The 23,730-nt window shown below is 40.2% G+C and overlaps 3 protein-coding genes across 4 annotated transcripts; 1 reads left to right on the top strand and 2 right to left on the bottom strand.

Annotated features, from left to right (window-relative positions):
- Positions 1 to 468: 468 nt before the first annotated feature.
- LOC133456266 (cell adhesion molecule 2-like) lies at positions 469 to 3,916 on the bottom strand. Of its 2 annotated transcripts, none has more exons than XM_061734722.1 (6): positions 3,747 to 3,916; positions 3,374 to 3,420; positions 2,811 to 2,861; positions 2,633 to 2,689; positions 2,471 to 2,506; positions 469 to 1,859 (listed from the first exon to the last, which is right to left on the bottom strand). In XM_061734722.1, exons 2-6 carry the CDS (start codon positions 3,378 to 3,380, stop codon positions 1,687 to 1,689), a joined length of 324 nt encoding a protein of 107 aa, XP_061590706.1. In that variant the 5' UTR covers positions 3,381 to 3,420; positions 3,747 to 3,916; the 3' UTR covers positions 469 to 1,686. The 2 variants fall into 2 exon arrangements, with proteins under 2 accessions (XP_061590706.1, XP_061590707.1); XM_061734723.1 differs by having other exon boundaries at positions 2,471 to 2,503.
- Positions 3,917 to 8,931: 5,015 nt separating this feature from the next.
- Positions 8,932 to 20,404, bottom strand: bin2a (bridging integrator 2a). The gene is made up of 13 exons (XM_061735333.1): positions 20,180 to 20,404; positions 16,457 to 16,560; positions 16,293 to 16,373; positions 16,003 to 16,057; positions 15,821 to 15,915; positions 15,617 to 15,712; positions 15,353 to 15,460; positions 13,798 to 13,883; positions 13,642 to 13,717; positions 13,483 to 13,565; positions 10,455 to 11,010; positions 9,664 to 9,739; positions 8,932 to 9,572 (listed from the first exon to the last, which is right to left on the bottom strand). The coding sequence occupies exons 2-12, from the start codon at positions 16,538 to 16,540 to the stop codon at positions 9,686 to 9,688; spliced, it is 1,374 nt and encodes a 457-aa protein (XP_061591317.1). The 5' UTR covers positions 16,541 to 16,560; positions 20,180 to 20,404; the 3' UTR covers positions 8,932 to 9,572; positions 9,664 to 9,685.
- On the top strand, positions 19,196 to 22,931 carry si:ch211-210c8.6 (uncharacterized). Its single transcript, XM_061735334.1, has 5 exons — positions 19,196 to 19,372; positions 20,420 to 20,525; positions 20,764 to 20,870; positions 21,054 to 21,226; positions 22,595 to 22,931. Exons 1-5 carry the CDS (start codon positions 19,216 to 19,218, stop codon positions 22,871 to 22,873), a joined length of 822 nt encoding a protein of 273 aa, XP_061591318.1. The 5' UTR covers positions 19,196 to 19,215; the 3' UTR covers positions 22,874 to 22,931.
- Positions 22,932 to 23,730: the final 799 nt, after the last annotated feature.

Here is a 23,730-nt window from a genome sequence, read left to right as displayed (position 1 = left end):
ATCCTCTTCTACCCTTCAGCACATTTGGATTTAAGCTCTTACTCCAGATTTGTACTTTGGAAACCTCAGGGAGCAATCCTTACGGTTCCTTGTCACGTTTAGTAATAACAGAAATCCTTTAAGCAGCATATCAGAAAATCTCAAAGTTAGAAAGTATAAATAGGGATGTTGCAAGAAGCCGCTGCCAGAATTTATAGAGGCGTTTCTGTGAAGACTGGTTTAAACTGGTTAAAAACTATTCACCTTTTAAAGTCACAGCATTTCCTTACATTTCTACACAGTTAAGCTGTTAACCTTGAAGCTTTCGGACTGCATTTTAGCAGGTTTTCTATCGACACATCCACTACATCACCTCAATGACCACATATAAGAAATGACACCCCAAAAAATGAAGGTTCAGATCCAAAAACGTAACATGAAAGCTGATGGGCTCCGGGGAAGGAGCTCCATACTTTACTGATCCCTGGTTTGAATCCACACACTTTTAATATACACATATCTTGCTGTTCTCAACCTAAATAGTTCTGATTATTCTGGTCTGAACCAGTTAAATCTGCAGTTTTATTCCATAGATTAAAAAACATTTGGATCTTTTGAACGCAAAAACAAAAAAGATTGACTACCTGCACTTTCTGCGAGCCGCACCCACAGATCCTCTATTCAGATCATCTATTACACTCAGTGTTGAGACATTTGTCAGGAAATCTAAATGTCCGTAAAAGTTGGATAGAACAATATTAGGGTGGCCTAAGCTTTTGCACGGATTTCTCTGATGGGAAAAGTTCCCAAAAAACAGACAGCTGCAGAAACACCCGCCAAGAAGGAGAGAAAACCTTTTATATAGCTGATGTAGTTGGTGTTCTCAGGCACGTGACAACATTTTTATAAAAAGGTGGTCTAGCAAATTGAAGATATGCATAAAAAAAACAAAACACCAACATTTACATTTTACATAAATTTGGCAACTTACTTTACAGTTTAATTGAGCTTCCTTCATGTATATGAACAGTGTCCTACATCGTCACATCCAGAGCACAGAAGCAGCAATCCTTGTTTAGAAACAAACACGTTGCCATTACATTTAACAGTCAAATCTAACTTTTTCCTTCCAAACTTGACGTTATCAGTAACCATTTGTGGCAAACATTTATAGAAAATAACAGATCTCCAAATGCAAATGATGAATAGCTGGTCTAAATTCAAAGAGGATTACATTGTTTTTAAACTTATAAAATGAACTGTATATAAATATTCTGAGAAAACTCAAAAAAAAAAACCCACCCAAACACATCCTCTGTGAAATTTGAGTGTGGTTTAAAAATAAAATACAGCAATCTGAATGAAGTAACATTTTTCAAATACTGAGCACAAAAAAAGATCTTCTAACCGACTGGAGATATTTTTAAAAAGCCCAACAGCTGTTTGTCGCCACGCTCTTGTTACTCTGCACACACCTGTCGTCCTTCACCTGCTCCCCGTCAGTCAGTCACCCCCCCCCAACCCCACACAGCCGTGCTCACATCTTTGGTTTCACTTGTAGTTTATGAATGATTCCTTAAAACAAACTTTTTTTTTTTTAATTCTCTGCCAAGTCCACAACCGGCAGCAGCCTTCCCTTCAAAAAACAAAAAAAAACCCACAGCAAAGGATAAAACAAAACGATTCCTTATGGGTGAGCAGACAGCTTCATATGAAGTATTCCTTCTTCTCGTTGGCCTCGCGGCTGCTGTTCTCCTCGTCGGGGTCTTCCCCCGGAGCCAGCTCCCCCGTCGTCCTGTAGTCGCCCTTGTTGTGGCAGAGGTACCGGTACAGCAGGAAGCTCAGGGCGGCGACCGTGAGGAGGATGAGGACGATGACCACTGAATAGGGAAATAAAAACAGGAAAATTAATCATTAAAAAAAACAATGTTGAACCTCGGTATCACGGTATCACGTGCAAACATACCATTTGTTCAAAAAATACTCTATATTACCTATCCATAAACTCAATGTTTTTCACCCATGTTTATTTGTGCACAAGTTTATCAACAATAAGCAAGATCTTCCGGACACCTTTCATAATTTCTTTAGTTTTTCATCTGACTTGCATTCACACTCAACTAGACACAGTGTCAATCTACATTTACCCTTCTGTCGAACATCTTTTCATCAGTTTAATATTTCATTTAGAGGTCCTAAACTCTGGAACAATTTAGATATGTCTCTGAGGTCCACATTGTCATTTATATCCTTCAAAAAATTGCTGAAAAAATATCTCATGTCCTAATTTTTCAATGTATTCTCTATTATGTATCCTTGTTTTCTTTGCATGTTTATAATTAGAGTTTTCCTATGTTTGTACATTTAATTTTCTGTTTACAGTAGATGACGGGAGTGGAACTCTGTACAAGCCCTCTGGGCTTCGTTCCCTCCTTGCACTATTTTTTTTAAATTGTGCTAAATAAATAAATACAATAAATAAATACAATACCTGCAATAACTGCAGAGTCTGGAGTGCTGGGAGCTGCTGTCAGAGCAGACAAAAGGAAAAGGGTGGATTAAAGTAGACAGAGGGGTAATAGGGAATACACAGTATTTTTTTCCACTTTATTTGATGAAGTAGTAACATCTGCGTCATCATTCCAAGAGTTACCTGGAATCACAGTGGTGTCAGCCGGGGTTGGGAGTAAAGACGACCACACAGCTGGGGCTGACAAGGACAAACATGTATCGATCAACCGGTTCAGAAAATACTTTTCCCTGACTGCAATTCTGTTCTCGCTGCAAAACCAGCAGAGTAACAAGAGCTTGGATCAGTGTGATGTACTCACTCTCAGACACATGTCCACCTGCAGACTTTGTCAAATGTTCCACATCTGTACCTGAATGGTTGATTAAAAAAAATAAGAAGAAAGAGGCATGTTAACAATGCTGCACAGCAGTCTGACAAATTCCTTTTGTAACAGCATATTATGTGTTGTGACACAGTAATCTGATTAAGACCCGGGGCTGAAACCAACCTGTTTGTTTCATAAAACCCTGTGGTGTCGCTCTAATTACAAAACAACAACAACAACAGTAGAAATAACTGTTTAGTTTAGTGTTGATTACAGAGTTGAGTAAAGTCTCCTTTAAAAACACCAAAACCCTCCATTAAACCCCCAGCAGCTCAACATCCTGATTCCTGGGTGTTTTTATGCTTTCAGCAGCTGGAAAACCCAACATACACTCGCTTTGTTGTGAAAAACAAGCAAGTTGCAGATTTTCTTTAACCTGGTATTAATAAAAAAACTTGTATCATTTAAGTTTTTAAACATCAAAGACATTGAAAAATGAATATAAATCAATTAGATGACTGGCAGTTCAAATGCAGTCAGGTAAGAAAAGTACTTACTATTCATGGTTACTGCTGGATCCGATTAGATACCTGGACAGAAAAAACTGTGGAAAAGAAAAAAAGAAGATAAGTTGATGTAGGTTCAAATGTTTCCAAACATTTTACATGTTAAACCAGTTTTGTTTTAAAGGGGGAAAGTCAGGCAGTCAGGCGTTTCCTGCTTTGATGCCAAAAAACTCAACTATCCAGCTATTCTGCTGTGTGCGTAAAATTATAGGATATTTTTTAAAAAGGGTGAAAAAAGCCTTTTCAGTTCACGGAACACTTAGTAACCCGAAACTTGGTAGAAAACAGTGTTTTTGGGCGGCTTGTCGTTAACAGGTCTCATCAGCCGGGCTTTGTTCAGCCCGGACTGGAACAGCAGCTTTACCTGGGGGAGCGAGCCCAGCACCGACCAGCCCGCAGACCAACTTCACTGCTATTTTAGAGCTGAACTTTACACTTTTGCCAGGGGTGAAGTTGAGGCGTCCGAAAGTTGGTCCGTGAATCCCGCGGAGCCCAGACAGCTCAGCCCGCACTCGTGAGTCAAACAGCACGATCTCAGTTCCCGCCCCGCCCTGTTTATGCCCCACGACAGAGAGCGACTATCGAGGCGATGTATCACTACTACGTTAAAACACGGTCTGATCCAATGTGCTCATTTTTAAAACTCACATTATATTATATTATATTATATTATATTATATTATATTATATTATATTATATTATATTATATTATATTATATTATATTATATTATATTATATTATATTATATTATATTATATTATATTATATTCATGAATGAATGAATGAATGAATGAATGAACGAAAGATGAATGAATATTATATTATATTATATTATATTATATTATATTATATTATATTATATTATATTATATTATATTATATTATATTATATTATATTATATTATATTATATTATATTATATTATATTATATTATATTATATTATATTATATTGTATTATATTATATTATATTATATTATATTCAGTACTCGAGTTGTAAAAAAAAAAAATCAGGAGGGATGGTGGATTTTATCATGTGGTGACAGATAATTTGTGCTGATTACAAATAATATAATATATTACAAATAATAGCACTGACTAAAACACCTGCAGAAATACTGCAGGAATGACATAGCAGCAGTTAAATGCAGCCTTCTGTAAGCTTTAAATATCCACTGGGCTTACATCTAATACATCAAAACACAACAATAAAAAACAGTTTTCTGAACTTATCAATATGACTCTGTCCTTCACAGGATAAGTAAAATGGATCACTGCAAAAACTCAAAATCTTAACAAGAATATTTGTCCTATTTCTAGTTAAAATGTCTCATTTTAGTAAAAAAAATCTCATTACACTTAAAACAAGACTCATCACTGGAAAAAACAACAATTTTCACCTGTTTCAAGTAGATTTTCACTTGAAATAAGTAGAAAAATCTGCCAGTGGAACAAGATTTTTTTGCTTGTAATAAGAAGATAAATCTTGTCCCACTGGCAGATTTTCCTACTTATTTCAATGGAAAATTTACCTGAAACAGGTGAAAATTGTCGTTTTTCTGGTGTTCTTTTTCTGGTGATGACTCTAAATGTTGAAATAGCAGTAAAAACACATTCATTGATGAAATGACATAAGGGATGGAAAGGGGGGATGGCAGTTTTACAGGGGGGGATGATTTGGACCGTTTTTATTTCAGGGGGGGATGCCATCCCTCCTCATCCCCCCTCAACTCCAGTACTGATTATATTATATTATATTATCCATCCATTTAGGGTTGCCAACCGTCCCTTGAAAAACCGAATCGTCCCGTATTTATAAACTAAAGTATGCGTCCCGTAGTGGGAGTCAAAAAATAGTCATAAAATGCCAATGGAAAATGGCATTGAGCTGTTGAGTTCACAAGTTATTTTTTTCTGTTTTACTACAACTGTAGCCTACAGTCATAGCCTTTGAGGCACAAATATGTTTACAAGTTTTCTATAGACTTTCTGTTTGCACTTTTGTTATTGCACTAAAAATGTGCACTATTACAGAATGGATGTTCAGCTTTCTTTCTATTGTTTTATATTAATTTATACAATTTTAAGTTAAGCAGGACAGGTTTCTGTTTAAGAAAGATACTTATTTTATTCAGTTCATTTTGTTATTTTTGTATTCAAGTGAATTGCTGGATAATAATTTGTTTTCCATGTGTTCATGGCATTCAAAAATATGCATCTAATTCAATTTAGGTTCGAGTCAAATAGTTAAAAAATCGTTTAACTCACAAAAAAAGGGGCTAAAAAAATTCACCACGCCAGGAAGGGTGAAGGCAATTGGGTCGGCCGATGAGGTGTCCCTTATTTATTTTACAGGGAGTTGGCAACCCTACATCCATTTTCTATACCCACTTTATCCTTTGCAGGGTCACGGGGGTCTGCTGGAGCCTACCCCAGCTGCTGAGGAAGGAACTTCTAATCAACACTCTACGTCCCATATTACAATAAACTTCTTGCTTTATCGCCTCCAAAGTTGTCATGGATGTGAAATCTAGTTATTGATCTACCTATAAATCATCAATAGCTACAGAAATATAGCTGTCAATAACTTTTTGAACTGGGCTGTAAATGTGTTCCTTTCTGCTACAAAGATGGACCTTTAAGATGGGAGTCTTTATTTAACCAGGTTAGTCCCATTGAGATCGGGGGTCTCTTTTACAAGGGAGACCTCGCCAAGATAGCAGCAACATAGTTACAGAATTAAAAGATAAAAAACAAACAAATAAATGAATTACATAAAAAAATAATTAATTAAAACACTTGCATACAGACAGTCTGAACTCCACTGTTTTCATCACAGCTTTAAATTCAGTCACAGGCATGAGGTTTCGTAAATGCAGTTGGGATTGAAGTTTATTCCAAGCATCTGGTGCTGAAAACTTAAAAGCTTTTCTTCACAAATTCCGTTCTTATTTTTGGAACAACCAAATGCAAAATGTCCATTGAGCGGAGATTGTAACCTCCTTGTTTCCATGTCAAAAGAGAAGATAAGAAGGAATTTTACCCAGAATGGCTTTATAAATGAACATATACCAATGACTGAGGCGACGAGCAACGATGTAACGATGACCAGTTTACTTTAGTGTAGAGAAGACAGTGCTGGGTGAGAGAAACACAGTTTGTTATAAATCTCAGTGCGGCGTGATACACACTATCCAACATGATACACACTATCCAACATGATACACACTATCCAACATGATACACACTATCCAACATGATACACACTATCCAACATGATACACACTATCCAACATGCGAAGACAATGAACAGATGCATTCATATACAGCACATCCATGTAGTCAATTACAGGTAAAGAGGTCGCTTTCACTAGTTTCTGTTTTACATCAAAAGAAAAGCAGCATATGATTATTAAATCATATTTTAGTGGCTTGACAATTTGTCTGATAATGACATGATGCTGATGTTTGGTAAAGCTTGTTGTGTAGTTCACATCGCAAAGAACTACCAACCAATAAGATCAGGACGGTGAAGTCATTGAGAAGCAGCGGTTTGTACCGTCGTCATTATGAGGGAGCCGGCAGACGCCAGCAGGTGGACTGAAAACACGGCTACAGTCCTGGGAGCAGAGACTGGGCTGGGGGCAGAAGTTGTGAATGAAAGCCAGACAAAGACCAAAAAAAAATTAAAGCTGCAAGCAGCGATGAACGGGCCCTCGCGCCCTTGTGCACGTTCAGGCTGCAGTGGAAGCTTGTATTTCTTGCATGTAGATTCTTCAGGCCTGGACATTTAGCGGATGACACCACCCACGACTCTCTACATCAAACCATTCAAGTTATGGCAGAAAGTAGGAACTATCAGATATCGACCAATCAGAAGAAGGGGCGGGGCTAATTCATGCCAATGAAGGTCAAGGACTCAATAAAGTCCGATGACACCACCCACGACTCTTCATATCAAACCATTCAAAAGTTATGGCAGAAAGTAGGAACTATCAAATATGGACCAATCAGATGAAGGGGGGGCGCGCTTTTTGGCGTCTATCGTCGCCACGGTAACGCTTTTGAAAGAGAAAAGTAATGCGCGTCGTCGCATGATGGAGACTCACATTTTGATGTATAACACACCTGGGTGCACGTTACGGTTCGGGCTGAATTAACTGCCGAAGGAATGGCATAAATTGCGCCAAAATTACACAATTAATTCAAAATGACCGACTTCCTGTTCGGTTTTGGCCATGGCGCCAAGAGACTTTTCTTTAAGTTGCGACATGATACAGGCGTGTACCGATTTTCGTGCATGTAAGTCAAACCGTATTGTGGGGCTTGAGGCACAAAGTTTTCTAGGGGGCGCTGTTGAGCCATTAGGCCACGCCCATTAATGCAAACCATTAAATATCAAATTATTCACCAGGCCTGGCTTGCATGCAAAATCTGGTGACTTTTGGGGCACGTTTAGGGGGCAAAAAGGCCCTCCTTTCGTCGTAAAAATAAAGAAGGAAAATTCCTACAGATACAATAGAGCCTTCGCACTGTAAGTGCTCGGGCCCTAAAAAAAGCATACTTAACCATTTCAGGGATATTTCTGCTTGTACCCAAGTCACCTGGATTACTGATTGGAACAACATCAGATTTTATAATTAAGCTGGTAAAACCCTGAATTCCCTTCTCTGGTCGTTTTCCATCTTTCGGTAAGATATGATGGCTCACAGACTCTGATGTTGTGCTATCTAAACTGAATGTGTTGGGTCTGTTTAACAAGGAGCAAGCACCGTAGCTTCTCCCAGCTGTTTCTGTTGTGTTCCCCTCATCATACTAGTTTCTCTCGCAACGTTCTGCAGATCTCCAGCCATGCAGGTATCAGGGTTGGCTCCTCTAATCTTCTCTGAAAGGTAACAACCTTCTGACCTTGGCTTTATTAAACTGCAGGTGGAGCTTTGCAGACAGCAGAAATCCACCACCGTGGTGTTAATGGCTCATTTTGCTCCGATGTCTCGTGGCACATAAAACACACCGTGTGGCTTCACTGAACTTGATTTTTAACAATGGGGAACATTAATTCGAATTAGCTGCAGCCACAGCTCACGTTGAATGTTCATGAATATATGTGACAGATAACGGGCAAAATTATGGAATATACAGGAATATTCAGACAACCTTATGTCCGTTACTGCTCTTGGTTGGCACCATTACAACTACCACACCTTTAGAGTTGGGTTTGATCTTTTACTTCACAGAGAAGCAGCTCTTTGTCATCTGTTACTCAAGACGTTCTACTGGGCTGCTCCCAACTGATTCATCATCATCGCCAAATTGAACACTTTAACCATCTATCTAATAACTCAGCATTGACATTTTATCCAAACTGCTCTTTCTAAATGAAGGATGCATGCGCTTAAAGCAAACGTAGCTGCACAGCGATGAGAGGTTTTCTCCAAACATTGGAAAAGCATCAAATCAGGGTTGAGTTGAAGCTTCAGATCATCTGTCATTCTGTCATTTTGTCGTTCCCATTTGCACCAGAAAGGCAACGACACTGACACAATCTCAAATTAACAGCACTTTTTATTGTTTAAGGAGTACTCACTTCTACATATTACCACATATCTTAACCTTAAATCTGCACAAATGAAACCATTGCTAATCAAACTGAGTGCAAACATGATTTAAAAAAAAGGTGTTTTTTTCAGAATCAGACAATGTCTTGCAGCGTGACTCCAGTTAACAGATTTGTGAGTGGATGCAACAAACTTACATTTCATTCATTTTAAATTATGCACCCCGTATTGGCTGAAAGGCACTTAGAAAAATTGCAGTGACATTTTGAATAAATGCAAATAAATGAAAACAACCGGAAGTGTTCATTTTCAGTCTTTTGGTCTGTGGCAAACATGTGAGCGGCGTGTAGTTACCGGTACATCTCTGACCTCAACAGCATGCATCGCTGCAGTTATCATGTTGTAGTCAGTCAGTTAGAGGAATGTAAACATATAAAGTGCAATTATAATAGCAATTGGACATAAAATGATTTAAGAAAGTACACGATTGTGGGTTTTACCAAAACACTGTGATATTGATTTCTTTAACAGACAAGTGATAAAACTAACACCAGCATCAGTCTTGAGACTACAGTCCTGTCCTCACGGCTGCCGTCTTCACTCTCCTCTGTGCTGGTCTCTGCTGCCACCCTGAGATTCATGAAAAACACAGTCACAAGCTGAGGAAACAGTGACACTGACATGTAATATCTTCCATGGATAAAAAAAAAAACATGCAAACCTTTTATGAAGGAGGGGAAACTTTAAACCACTGTGTTTTTGGAGTCCTGGGATGCCTCTTTTGTTACAGGAGCATCCTACATGGGAGACACAGTTTTAACAAAGAGAGCGGGGAGATAAAAAGGGGTAAATACAAATAAACAGGGGCGTCAATTGGGTATGGCCAGGTATGGTTATTATACACTGCAAAAACTGAAAATCTTAACAAGAATATTTGTCTTTCTAGTTAAAATGTCAAATTTTTAGTCAAAAAAAATCTCATTACATTTAAGACAAGACTCAAAAACAACAATTTTCACCTGTTTCAAGTAGATTTTCACTTAAAATACCGGTAAGTGGAAAAATCTGCCAGTGGAACAAGATTTTTTTTTCTTGTAATGAGAAGATAAATCTTGTCCCACTGGCAGATTTTTCTACTTATTTCAAGTGAAAATGTACTTGAAACAGGTGAACATGGTCAAATAACAAGTTATTTTTCTGGTGATGACTCTTGTTTTAAGTGTAATGAGATTTTTTTGACTAAAAATTAGACATTTTAACTAGAAATAAGACAAATATTCCTTTTTTTTTTAAACTTTTTGCAGTGAGCGAGACTGCATTTGAAAAAGTTCCAATTTTCTTGACCACACATAAGCTACATAGCAGACTTCTGTGATTGGACGTGTTGATTGATACTCTAGTTAAGTTCTGTGACTCGTAACCTTGCCATACCTTAGCTTCCACTGAATTGACGCCACTGCAAATAAAAGCTGGCAAAAATATCCCTGAACTTTGTACTAAGAAAAGACGAACCGTGTGAGGAATGCTCAGGCCTTTAGCGTTATTGTTCTCCAGTCCATTTTCCCTGGGAGGGTCATGGCTTCTGGGGAAGTCGTCTCCTTCATCGATATACAGCGGCTCATCGCCTACTGCAGTCAGCTGCATTTCCAGACTCTCCGAGTCACAGGATTTGTCCTGTTCAGAGCTGCTCTCACTTGATGGAGCTTTCTCTCCCTTGTCATCTGCCGCTGCCGAGCCCTTCTCCTCTTCAGTCTGACTGTTGGCCACGTCTGACTTAAGCTCATTTCCCGATATGCCCTCGGCAGCATCTTCTTGTGCAGCGGATTTATGGTTGTCACTGCTGAGCGATGCTGTATCCAGCTCCCTGGACTCAGAGAGGGGCTTCTCCCGAGGGGATTTATGGGAAGAGATGCTGCTCTCTCTGGACAGACTGCCATAGCGAGACTTGTCCGGGGACCTGAAACTGGAACGCTGCCCAAGTCTAGGAGTGTAGTTTCTATGGAAGTCAGAAAAACTGCCTTTCCAGGCCTTGGGGGACATCAGACTCCGTCTTTTCAGGGAGCCATACCTGAAACATTTTGCGAGAATGTGACTTCTTCTAATATAGACGTCAACTAATCAAATAAGCACAATTCTGCAGGTGTTTTAAAACAGGCGTCGTCAAAAAGGACAAAAACACAACCCCAATTCCAAAAAGCTGGTACACTACTTGAAATATTTATAGAAGCAGAATTTATATTATCTAAAAAAATCTACATAAGTAAGAACGACATTTTGTTAAAAATATTTACTCATTTTGATTTTATTAGCGACAACATCTCAAAAAAAGCTGCTTGATAAAAGAAATAAAGAAAAAAACGTTCCTATTCAGGAAAGCTTTTAACTGCTAAGGAGAGTAGAGAGGAGAGGACGCTGGCGTGTTTGTTCACCGCTTCTCCGTCTCTGAGTTTTTAAATTTGTACCTGTTTTTAACTCGTTTTAATCTTGTAAGCACTCTGAGATTCTTTGAATGACAAGTGCTCTATAAATAAAATCTGTTATTATTATTATTAAAAAGAAACATCTAGAAGAAGATTGTGCAGCTTATTTGGCTTTAAATCTTAGCGGGAGAGTCTCAGAAGAAATAACTAACCGAGGTTCACAATCTGTGAAAAAAACGTGTCAAACAATTTCAGAATAATATTCTTCAGCAAACATTTGTGAATCTCGTCATCTGCTGTACAGTACAGCAGATTCAGACAATCTGGGGAAATCTCTGTGTATAAAGGACAAGGCTGAAAATCAATGTGGGATGCCTGTGATGTTCAGGCCCTCAGACAATAGTGGTCAATGGAAATGAACTAGAAGTCTCAGTGTCCAAGAACACACTGTGCTGTTCAGAAAGGCAGTTTAAAGCTCTCTTCTGGAAAGAAAAAGACACGTGTGAACATGATCCAAAATGCTGTCTTCTCTGCAGAAACTACCATATGAGTCACATCTTCAACCCCTCAATGTCTTAAGGTGCCCATACCGAATTCACTGCTCCATGTATCAATCATTAAACTGGTTTAATCAGCTCAAGAAGACAACACCACTGTCTCCAACTCAGATTCAAATGTATCCACTTTAGTTATCCATCTTACTTAAAACAATATTTGATTCCATATACATCCTCATATTCTCTCAGAAACACTCAGAAACCCTTCCTTTTCGTTCCTTTGACATTTAAAGAAATTGGCTTAAGTTAAAAAACCCATCAGATTGGAACAACTTAACCATCAATATAAGAGAACTCAATTCATTACATCTCTTTAAAAACTCACTATTCTCCAATCTCAATAAACCATGTAGTTGCCTCTAGTGGTATTGCCTTCTCATTTTTATTTTACACATAATGTATCTATTTTTTAATAATGATGATGACAATGACTATTATTAATATTGTTGTTTACTGTCTTATATGCAGTATTTACTTGTATTCTTCAGGTGTGGTAGGTCTTGACTGGTGTGTGAGAGCCTTATGTTTTATGTATTATGTATGTTGTCTGTGACTGTATTGTACTGTGTTGTATGTTTTATGTGGGACCCCCTCGAAAACGAGATGATTCATCTCAAGGGGCTATCTATCCGTTACTAACATTTTCATAGAAACAATGGACTGAGGCAAAGTTGAAAATTGACCTGTGGTCAGATGAATCCAAATTAGAAATTCTTTTTTGGAAACAGTGGATGCCATCGACTGAGGAGGAGACATAGCAACTTGTTATCACTGTTCAGTTAAAAAAGCCTGCATCTCTCGGGGTATGGGAGTGTTGTGGTGCCTGTGGAAAAGGCAGCTACACATCTGGAAAGGAAACACTGAAAACAACTTGTACTCCAATCCAGTCTTTTTCAGGGGAAGGCCTTGCAATTTTCAACAAGACAATGCTGAACAACATATGGCATCCATTACAACTATGAACTGGTCTGGTCCGTCTGGAGTCCAATTAAAAGCCTCTGGTGCACAATGAGATGAAAAGTATGACAAAGAAGACCAAAGATTGATTGAAGGAAGGGACGACATTCCTGTCTCTGCATTTTCTGCAGTATCTAAAAGAAAAGTGAACACTATAAACATGTACCGGTAAACATCCCTGTGGCCAATTTTTTTCAGTTGTGTTGCCGTCATCAAACTCAAAATGATCACTTTTTTTTCCTTTATTGGTAAATTACCTCAATTTAAAGATATGATCTATTTTCTGTGTTCTACTGTGAATAAAATATGTGGTATTTGCTAATCATTACATTCTGTTGTTTGTGTACATTTCACACAGTGTACCAAGGCCTTGGAATTGGGAGAGGACTGAAAATGGATTTCTCAAGCCATAAAACATAACTAAGCACCCAAAAACTAACAAACAAACAAAACAATACCTTGGGAGAAGACTGGGTACTTTAAAAATGTTTATCATTATCATTATTATGCAGGGAGTATGGCAGAGCATCAGTTGTGCTAAACAGATGTGACAAACTGTTCCTTTGAACTGCCAAATTCTCTCAGAGCTAAAGGAAAGAAACTTGCCTCTGCAGTCCTCTCACAGCAAACGTTTTGTCGGGATGCTGAGCCTGCAGCTCTTTAATCACACCGTGTAGATCTATATTGAGCTAAAAGAGGAGACGGATGGTCAAAAAACAATTACATCACAATGAACGTTGGGAGCCTCGACAGGGCAAGACGTACCGTGCTCATTTCCTTATAGAAGATGTCCCGTAAATTTGACAGAGCTGAGAAGACAGCCACATAACATCCAATGCGGCTAAAAGAAGAAAACATTTACGCACGACAAAGAAAAGAGAACAGTGTAAATTGAAAAATAAGACCCCTGCAATAGCAGACCTATCGTAAAGAACAGGAAGCTCCTCCTTCAGCTCGGTGTTGATCCCTTCATAGACAGTTTGCACAGCTTTCATCTCTTCCTTTGCCTGCAGAGTCGGGGAAAACAATTCCATTTACTGTATATTTAAGTCACATTATGATGGAAGAGGACAGTGGGGTCGGTGAGGAACAGGAGGTCACTGCTGTCCATCATCAACAATCCACGCAGATGCCATGCTGTACGACATCTGGACCGCAGAACTTTCTATCGCCCGTTCTAACGGGGCCAAAGCAGAAAATGTTGAGGGTCTGTCTAAGGCAGGGGTCGGCAACCCGCGGCTCTAGAGCCGCATGCAGCTCTTTAGCGCCGCCCTAGTGGCTCCTGGAGCTTTTTCAAAAATGTTTGACCTTTTTTTTTCCTTTTTTTCTTTTTTTCTTTTTTCCTTTCTTTTCTCTTTTTTTACTTCTTTTTTCCTTTTTTTCTTCTTTTCTTTCTTTCTCGAAATTTCGACTTTTTTCTCAACATTTCAACTTTTTTATCGAGATTGTACTTCAACATTAATCTCGACATTTCGACTTTTTTCTCAACATTTCAACTTTTTTCTCGAATTTTTGACTTTTTTCTTGATATTTAGACTTTTTTCTCGACATTGCGACTTTTTTCTCGAGATTGTACTTCAACAATAATCTCGACATTTCAACTTTTTTCTCAACATTTCAACTTTTTTCTTGACATTTCGACTTTTTTCTCGACATTTCGCTTTTCGCCATTTGCCTTCATTCTAAGGCTTATACAAGACTCCAATATGGCTCTTTCATCATTTTGGGTTGCCGACCCCTGGTCTAAGGCAATTGAGAAAGTTAGAACTATGGACATAAAATAAATGTATTTAAATGCACATTTAATTGTAAGGAATGAAAGGAGGTAGTGACCTCCTAAATTCTTCCTCATTCTGCTGCCCTGTATGTCATTGAATGAGAAAGAAAAGAAGGTTTTTTTTAAATATCTTATATTTAAAAATAAATTTAAGATTTATTTTTTTCTTTCCTTTTCTTTCTCTTTTTTCTTTCTTTTCTCCTATGTTTAGATACCACAGATTCTCTAAGCCAGCAAGGGGAGATAGGGGTGGGGAAACAGCCCAGTTATCTAAGCTACAATGCCTGCAACAATGTAAAGAATGTAATCTCTGTAACTATGTATATATGATGTATTGTTGGTATGCTGTTGAAGGGGGGGGTTGGTAGAAAGCTTAATAAAAAAAACTTGATCTAAAAAAAACCCAATCCATGCAGATATTAAAGCTCCAACAGCTTTACTCATGTAAAGACACTTCTAGAAGTCATTCGTGTGGTTCACTGTTTCACCGTCAGACAGCTCACCTGTGTGCTACAGGTGAACTAACCTTTGCACTGCACATCTGTGCATATTGTGACATGGATATGTAGATAAATTCAGCCATTTTACACTGTCACTAACTGTCTATTATTATTGGTACTACATCACATAGCCTCCTGTAGATGTTTTTTAATATCAACTAACTTTGAATATAGATATGAGTGTCTATATTGTGATGACCTTGTTTATCTTGACATCATCCCTCTTCTTCGCAGTCTGCAGAGCCTCCAGGTGATGAAGGGAAGAGTCGTAGTCGACTAGTTTTCTTCCTCTCTTGGCAACTTTTTCCTGCAGATGAAACAAATATTCATATCCGCATCAGTGTGTGCGCCGGTGTGTGCTCTAACTACGAGTCAGCTTTGTGTTGTGTGTTTTCTCTGAGGCTTCTCTTTGTCTGCATGCACGCTCCTGTTTTCCTCTGATTCATGCCTTCTCATTCCTCACCCTGATTTCTGGGAACTGGCCCACGTAGGACTCCATGGTGCGTTCAGCCTGGTCTAATAGCTTCACCTCATAGTCGTTCCACAGCAGGTCCTCCCCCTTCATTAAAAGGCACATCATAAACGGTGCATTAATTCTGTATAACCAGAGGAGAAATAAGGGGGTTCTGTCCCCTGGACAATGCATGGGTTCTGGAACACCACTGACCTCTACAATGGCTCCTAAATCCTGCTCCCCGGCCCAGTCACTTTCATACACATCAAACAGAGACTGGGAAAGGCGTCTTGAGGCTTCACGCATGTCTGCAAAAAGCATAATTGTCAATTTGAGACCTGCAGAGGGCACAAATCTACAACTCTGCAGCATCTGCAAGCGAAGAGAGTTTTCACCTCTAACCGTATTAATGTAGTTTCTCAAGTCCTTGTATATTCGATTCCCATCAGTCTGTAAATAAACAAGAGGTGTGCAAGACTGCTGTGACTTTTATAGTGCTTAATCCACTGTTTACAACCATAAAATCCTCTGTGAGTTTATAAACACAGTAAAACTTGCTTAGGCTGCGTCGGGAGATTTTCAATCAAATGTTGATTTTCAGCGGCTCCGACACTGAATTATGTTTCTATCCCAATAAACTCACAAAGTCATAATTCTTATTCTCATTAAACAGGAGGATGATTACCTGCTGGTCGTAAAATATTTGAAGAGAGTGTTCGAAATGATCATCTCTGGTCTCCATCGACTTTCCAAACCTCTGCAGAACCTACAAAAAAACCCAGAAAACTTAAATCTCAGTGTTCTTTCTTTCCCTTGTTATAAAGAATACAAATCTTACGGGGTGTGCACCTTTTCTTTGCCTCTGCTCAGCTGTCTTTGGACTTTTTTGGCAAAATCACCAGAGGTGGCTTTTGGGCTGGTACTGTCTGCCATGGTCTCGTCTGTGTTTATTCCTGATGAAACAGAATAGAAAGAGGACATTACATCACTGGCCTGTGAAACCCCAATTTCTAGGTGCAGTTGTGCAGAATGTATGAAGTGAAAACATTGGAACTGAGAGCAGTTTCTACATTTCAGTCAAATTTAAGAGATTCTTTTCCGTAATTTCCGGCAGCGGCATTTAAAACTGTTTGCATATTAGAACTATACTTTACTATAATCTTTGCATCATGTCCAGGATGCTCAAATGGACATGCTGGCTATTACGAAATGGAGTTATTTGGGGTACAGAGTGATTTTGGGCTTAAATTGTGCGAAGGGCCGGGGTCTCATTTGTTTTAAATATTATTGGCTCTAATTGGGAAGCCTGTGTGGGCTGATAAGAGAAACAAGTGGGCTTAATGGGCTAAGAAAGAGGTAGTGTATATTGTGTGGGTCTCGTGTAGTTCTAATTTTATTACTTGCGTGTAAAGCCCAAAACGCTCCGCAATATTTGCAAGACCTGATAGTGCCTTATGTTCCTAACAGAGCTATCTGTTCTCGGAGTGCAGGTTTACTCGTAGTTCCTAGAGCATCCAAATGTAGATTTGGAGGGGGGGGGGCGTTCTGCTATCAGGCATCATTACTATGGAAACAAATTCCAATCTGGGTTAAGGAGGCTGACACCACCTCCACCTTTTTCTTGCTTTAACATATATAAAGTGGTCTCCCCTCAGCCTGCCAACTCAGAGAAGGAGGAAAGCAACCAAATTCTGCAGTGTCTGTACAGCCGCCCGGATGAGCCGTCCAGTGTCATGTGACTTCTACGAGCCAATAAGATTCTGCGCATTTTCGTTACGTAACCAAAATGCAAACCACGGCCACAACTATAAAACCGTGTAACTGCATGTGAGCGTCCGACTATCGTAGCACTGCGGGACATCGGGCGCTCTCTGTCCATGTCCCTCCAGCCAGCTGCCGCTTTATTGAGGTTTTTGTAGTGAAATGAGGAGGTATCATAGAGATAACTTCTCATTTCAACTAACTGGATCAGCCGTTCCCCATCAGTGACCATTTCCTGGAGCGCTTTCAACCGGCTTTCAACGCGAGCGACAGGAAGAAAATAGAAGCTGGGCGTCCGACAAATATTCAGCTCAAAACGGCGCATCACGCTGCGCAGCACTGCGTCGCTGCGGCCAGTTAGGACAGTCCAATAGAAAATAAAGCAATGGAATTGATTTTGTCGCTTACACTTGCTTGCATCGCATGCATGACACGGTGTAAAGGCTGGTTTATGGCTCTGCGTTACACCAACGCTGCGTCGATTTAACGCAGAACCATAATTCAGGCTTAACTCCGCCAGCCGGAGCCTCCGCCATTTTTTCATAGCGGTGTATCGCGTCATTCAGGCAGCCAATCAGCACAGTGCCTCATTATCATAGCCCCGCCCACTCAGAATCCGGCATAGAGAAGGAGGTTAGAAACGGTAAAGATAAAGACATGGCCCAGAGGCTGAATTTCTAATTTATATAGAAAAAACAATCAAAAGCTTGCCTTTAAGACATTCAAGGCATGTTTTAAATAGACATAAAATGCCATAATAGGTCCCCTTTAAAACTAAACTTAAAACCTTTCTGTTTAGTAAAGCCTATAGTTAGTGTTCAGTAAACCTCTAGTTAGTGTAAACTCTAGTGTGTTAGAGTCAGTAGTCATAGTTTAGCTATAAATAAAGACTATAACAGTTAGTCTCAAATATAGCTTGGTGGTAGATATATACTATAGGCCTCTGCTGCAGGGGGGCACAGACATGATCCACTGGGCGGTGCCCCTCACCCTTCTTCTCTTCTTCTCTTCTCCTCTTCCCTTCTTCTCTTCTCCTTTTCCATTTTATTTTTATTATAAGTATCTCTTAGCCATCATTTTTGTCCATCGTACTTGTAGTTTCTTGTGCTGGCCCCCTGTTTCTCTTTTGTGCATGTTTGCAGGACGGAGCTTCAGGACCTGCATGCTGACCTACGCCTAGTCTAGACCCCCCCAGTCTGATCTTCGGCAGGAGGGTCCCCCCTTATGATCCAGGTCCTGATCCAGGTTTCTTCCCTCCTAAAGGGGAGTTTTTCTTGCCACTGTTTGACTTAAGGTTTTTCTCCCACTAGGGGAGTTTTTACCTGCCACTGTTTATGTAATAATTGCTCGGGGGTCATGTTCTGGGTCTCTGGAAAAATCCTAGAGAAAACTTTTGTTGTAATAGATGTTAGATAAATAAGATTGAATTGAATTGAATTAATAACAGAGGATCCACATTGACCATTTGACTAGTGATGCCTCCACACATCAGGGAGATCCATGGAGCCGCCAAGGGGCATGTGGACAAAACCACTTGGTTTCCATATTTGCAGCCCACATATCAATGACTGTATATAATATAATGTAGGCTATATAATGCTTAATCCTCGCATTATCTTTTTTTTTTGTCTAAGTTAAACCTTTTTACGGTGTTACCTGGGTGGTTTATAGTTACTTAACTAAGTCCTCTGGCTACACAGGTATAGCCTACATGCTGGGATCTGACCTCTGCCCTGAAATCCTCCAACGACTACAATCCCCAGAGTTCTCCGAGAAAATCCCCTTCCTGCCGCGTCTCCGCCTGAACTTTACCCGGACCGTGTGTGTTTGTGGGGAGGAGCGGCCCCATGACGGAGCGGCAGTTGCTGGAGCTGCTGGCCGGCTGGCAGGACGTGATCATGGGCAGCACGCTGGTGAAGTGCGCGGTGACCGACCTGGGGGTGCAGTGGGCCGGCTGGGCGCTGGCAGCCGCCCTGAAGACCGAGAAGTTCTACGATCTGGCAGGTAATGCACATACTGCACACACTTTGAACGCTTTCTTTGTATTTATGGTGAATTATTCTGCAAAACTCACTTCTGTGAAATTGATTCGACTAAAATACAAAATCGCTTAAGCCAAATATCATATTCTACTCTTGTTATTTATCTTTCTATTGTGTCGTTTTTAAATGTTTTACAGACAAACACGTGAAAATGAAATGTAGTTGTTACAAAATCCGTCTTATCTAAAGCCTGAATTATGGTTCTGCGTTAAATGGACGCAGAGCCTACGCCGTAGGATACGCGGCGACGCGCACCTTACGCCGTAGGCTCTGCGTTGGTGTAACGCGGAACCATAAATCAGCCTTAAGTGGGTTTGTTGTGAAACAAGCTCCTCCTGCTGCAGGGCCGCGCAGAGCCGCGCTGGGGGCCTGAACCAGAACCCACAAGGGCCCCCCAGCACACCAACCAGACGCTTCACAAAAGTTTGTCAAAGCTTCTGAAACAGTTTTTTCATCTACCAGTTAGCGGCTGAGAGAAAACGGATCCTTTTTGTTCAATGGGATTCATTTACCTAATTATTTTCCCCAATATTGCATTATTTAAATCTGATATTGAACCAACTGTCTTTGGGTTGTGAAGAAACTGGTATCCTGGTTAGGAAATTAATAAGCAAATTGATAATAAAATCAATAACTACAGCCCGTTCCGTCTTACAGAAGTGCAGAGACAACGAGGAAGTTGTAAATTTACAAATTAATTTAGCCTCCATTTATGTCTCCATACCATCAGTTCTCGATCAAGTGTCCCACGTGTAACGGCTTAGCTTACCTGTTCTCACCAAGGACAGATGATGTTGTTTTGTTTTTTTAATTTAACAAATAAATCCCTTCAACGCGTCTTCTTTCCCCGTCCTGTCCTGTTCCTCTTTTCCAGACGGTGCTCCTGTGTATTTTTTACCCTTGAACTTTGGAACCGATTGTCTTTAGTGTTCTGGGTAAAAGATTTATTGGACACGCCCTACTCCATGTCCACGTCCCGGCCACCCTGAGTTTGCACCTCTGTTTGCAGGTTCCGGGACGTTTATACTGCTTGCACACTTGAGTCGTATGTGGGGAGGAGCCACTCACACCCGCCAGAAGGTGCAGACGGGGCTGGTGACGGCGTGGGGACTCAGGTGAGCAGCGCCGCGTTGACCCCAAACGCTGGACGCCCTGCTGGCCCTGGCGGCCGAGTAAAGCCCCACTAAAGCAGGAAGACGTGAAACCCTTTTGCAGACCTTTGTTATGTTGAACCATGGAAAGTCCTTGGAGAGGTCATTCCAAGACCTGACGAATGTAAAACTTAAGTGGCTCAAGTTAATGAATAATGTCTGAGTTAATGTGGAAGGGAAGTTAACCGTGTTCTCTCTGCAGGCTGGGGACATTCCTCTTTATGCGGATCTTGAAGGACGGTCACGATCGCAGGTTTAACCATGTCAGAGACAGTCCAGGGACTTTCTTTGTGTACTGGACTGTTCAAGGTACTTGTGCTGCTGCCCAACGTCTCCTCACCAGCGCATAAATCACCGTCTGGTTTCTAGCTCTTTATATTCATTTATTCAAGGCAGGAGCTGTTGGTTACAGTGACTTAATTGCTGTTATTTTATGGAAGGATTAAAGCAAGGCTAGTTGCAAATGTTTTTTAATCTTCCCTTTCCTCTCAGCTTTGTGGGTATTTATGACCCTGCTGCCCACCCTCATGCTGAACAGTGAGAAGCAGCAAGGGCCTCTGGGAACCAGGGATTACATCGGTTGGACGGTTTGGGGCCTCGGCTTTGCCACCGAGGCTATTGCTGATCAGCAGAAGTGGATTTTTAAGGGTGACCCAGACAATGCAGTAAGTTAGGACACCCTTCGTTTTGGACCAGTCCCAATCCCCCCCTAGACCTACTTTTCAGCCCTACCCCTACATTTTGCGCGTTCCCGTGAGGGTAGTGGTGTTTAGGAATGGGTGATATTTTACCGTTCACGATAAACCGTCAAAAAAATTCCCCACGGTAAGAATTTGTCATCTTGCGGTAAAAGCGATAAATTCCCGTTGATGACGTTTTTGTGTAAAGCCGATTTATGGTTCTGCGTTAAATCCACGTACAACGTACGTGAAGGAAGAAATGAGCCAGAAAGATAGAAATGAGCCAGAAAGAAAGAAAGAAAGAAAGAAAGAAAGAAAGAAAGAAAGAAAGAAAGAAAGAAAGAAAGAAAGATTCCGGTTGATGAGTTTTTTGTGTAACAAACATGGCGGATGTAATTGATTTATAGTTACCAAGGGGGAGTTGAATTGGTATTTTTTTTATCGTCATTTTTATCTTTATCGTGATAGATTATTTAGTCCATACCGCCCATCCCTGGTGGTGTCCCAATTCCTCTTTGCATCTAGGGGTAGTGGGGATAATGAGGGCTAGTGAGTATGAATCTAGCCCTTCACAGCGAGGGATTTCAGATGCTGACTTGCCGACCGAGGGCTAGAGAAATTTCCCAGAATGCTTTACGTCATCATTTGCAGACTGAATCAAACAAAAAAAACATGGCGGACATTTGTTATTTTTTAGTGAATAAAATAAATATTTTGAGTTAGTTTCTGCATAAAAATGCGTTTTAATTACATTTCTAGCGAGAAATATATATTTTACTTTCATAATATTCACTCAGTGAATGTACATAATCACTCGCTTGCCCGTTGTTGCGAAGTCTTTTCAGATCTCGCCAGAATAAAGGCTGATTTATGGTTCTGCGTTACACCAACGCCGAACCATAAATCAGCTCCCGAGCTGGCGGCTCTTCTCATCCCCGAAAACTTCAGAGCAAATTTCTTAACAGGCGTTATTTGGATAAACTGAGCCCAGGTTGGGGATCTTAACGGTTACTTTTACACCTGAAAAAATATTAAAACTTAATAAAGTGGCATATTAACAGCGCTACAGCGGAAATTAAAACAGCTTTTAGCTCTGGGCTTCCTGATATGGTGTGACGTATGTGCAAACGTAACTATGCAGTCGCTTACGTACCCGAACGTAAACCACGCAGTGACGTAGCAAGTGGTGTCCCAATCCCTAGGGAAGATTACAAGGGCCCTACGCCTGTGACTTCATTTTTAGGGCTAGTGGTAGAAAGTAGGGGGTGTATTGGGATTGGCCCTTCATGTATTTCTTTGGTGCATCGATGCCTCCATTCCTGTTATAACTGCAATGTGCTCTTGCCTCTCCAGGGGAAGTTCATCCAGAGTGGCCTGTGGGCCTACAGCAGACATCCCAACTACTTTGGAGAGATCCTGCAGTGGTCGGGTCTCTGGCTGTCTGCGTCCTCCGCGATGCAGGGTCCCCAGTACCTGAGCGTTCTGTCCCCCGTGTTCGTCTGGTTCCTGCTGCGCTACGTTAGCGGCATCCCCATCCTGGAGAAGCAGGCTCTGAAGAAGTGGGGGTCCGACCCCGCCTTCCAGGACTACGTCAAGAACACTCCCCTTCTCTGGCCGTGGCCCAAATTTTGATTGTTTTTGAACATTTATCATCAGCTGCTTCACACATTAAAAACTGTATTTGAATGTACTTCACAGTATTTTTCATTGTGGTGGAGACTCGTCATAACAAGCGTCTTTGATCGTTTTCAGCAGAGGTGTCAAAAGTATTCACATTCATTACTCAGGTAGAAGTATAGATACTAGAGTTTAAAAATACTCCTGTAGAAGTTGAAGTATCAACTCAAGTTTTTTACTCAAGTATAAAAGTACTGGTTTCAAAACTACTAAAGTATAAAAGTAAAAGTAATGTAAGGGGGAAAAAGCCATTAAGGACAAAAGCCATTGAAAATGAATGCATCTTAGTATAATGCAAATATATTAAAGAACCATATATGTGTACTATTGAGCATTAACATGTGTTTCAGAGAGCAGCAGATATGATGACTAGTTGCCTATAAGTATTTTAATGTTGCAAAAAGTCAAACTTGAGAGGCATGTTATCATTTATCCTAACCTTTATTGGAATGTACATCCAAGTTTAGTTGCAGGAATCTGAGGGAACGGATGTAAGAACAAAACTGGACAAGAACATCTGAAACAACCACAACCAAATTCACTCTATCCGGATGGAGCAATTTAACTGGATAGTTTTTATTTTAAGGCCGAAATGAAATAGAGTAACGAGGCTGTTTTTAAAATGTAAGGAGTAAAAAGTACAGATAATTGTGTGAAAATGTAAGGAGTAAAAGTAAAAAGTCGTCTGAAAAATAATTACTCCAGTGAAGTATAGATAACCAAAATTTCTGCTTAAGTAAGGTAACAAAGTATTTGTACTTCGTTACTTGACACCTCTGGTTTTCAGTCATGTGTTTGTTAGACAATTAGTC

The sequence above is a fragment of the Cololabis saira genome, chromosome 12, assembly GCF_033807715.1.
Source record: "Cololabis saira isolate AMF1-May2022 chromosome 12, fColSai1.1, whole genome shotgun sequence".
Classification (NCBI taxonomy): domain Eukaryota; kingdom Metazoa; phylum Chordata; class Actinopteri; order Beloniformes; family Belonidae; genus Cololabis; species Cololabis saira.
Note: the sequence above shows the minus strand (reverse complement) of the source record. Positions and strands in the feature narration are given on the sequence as shown.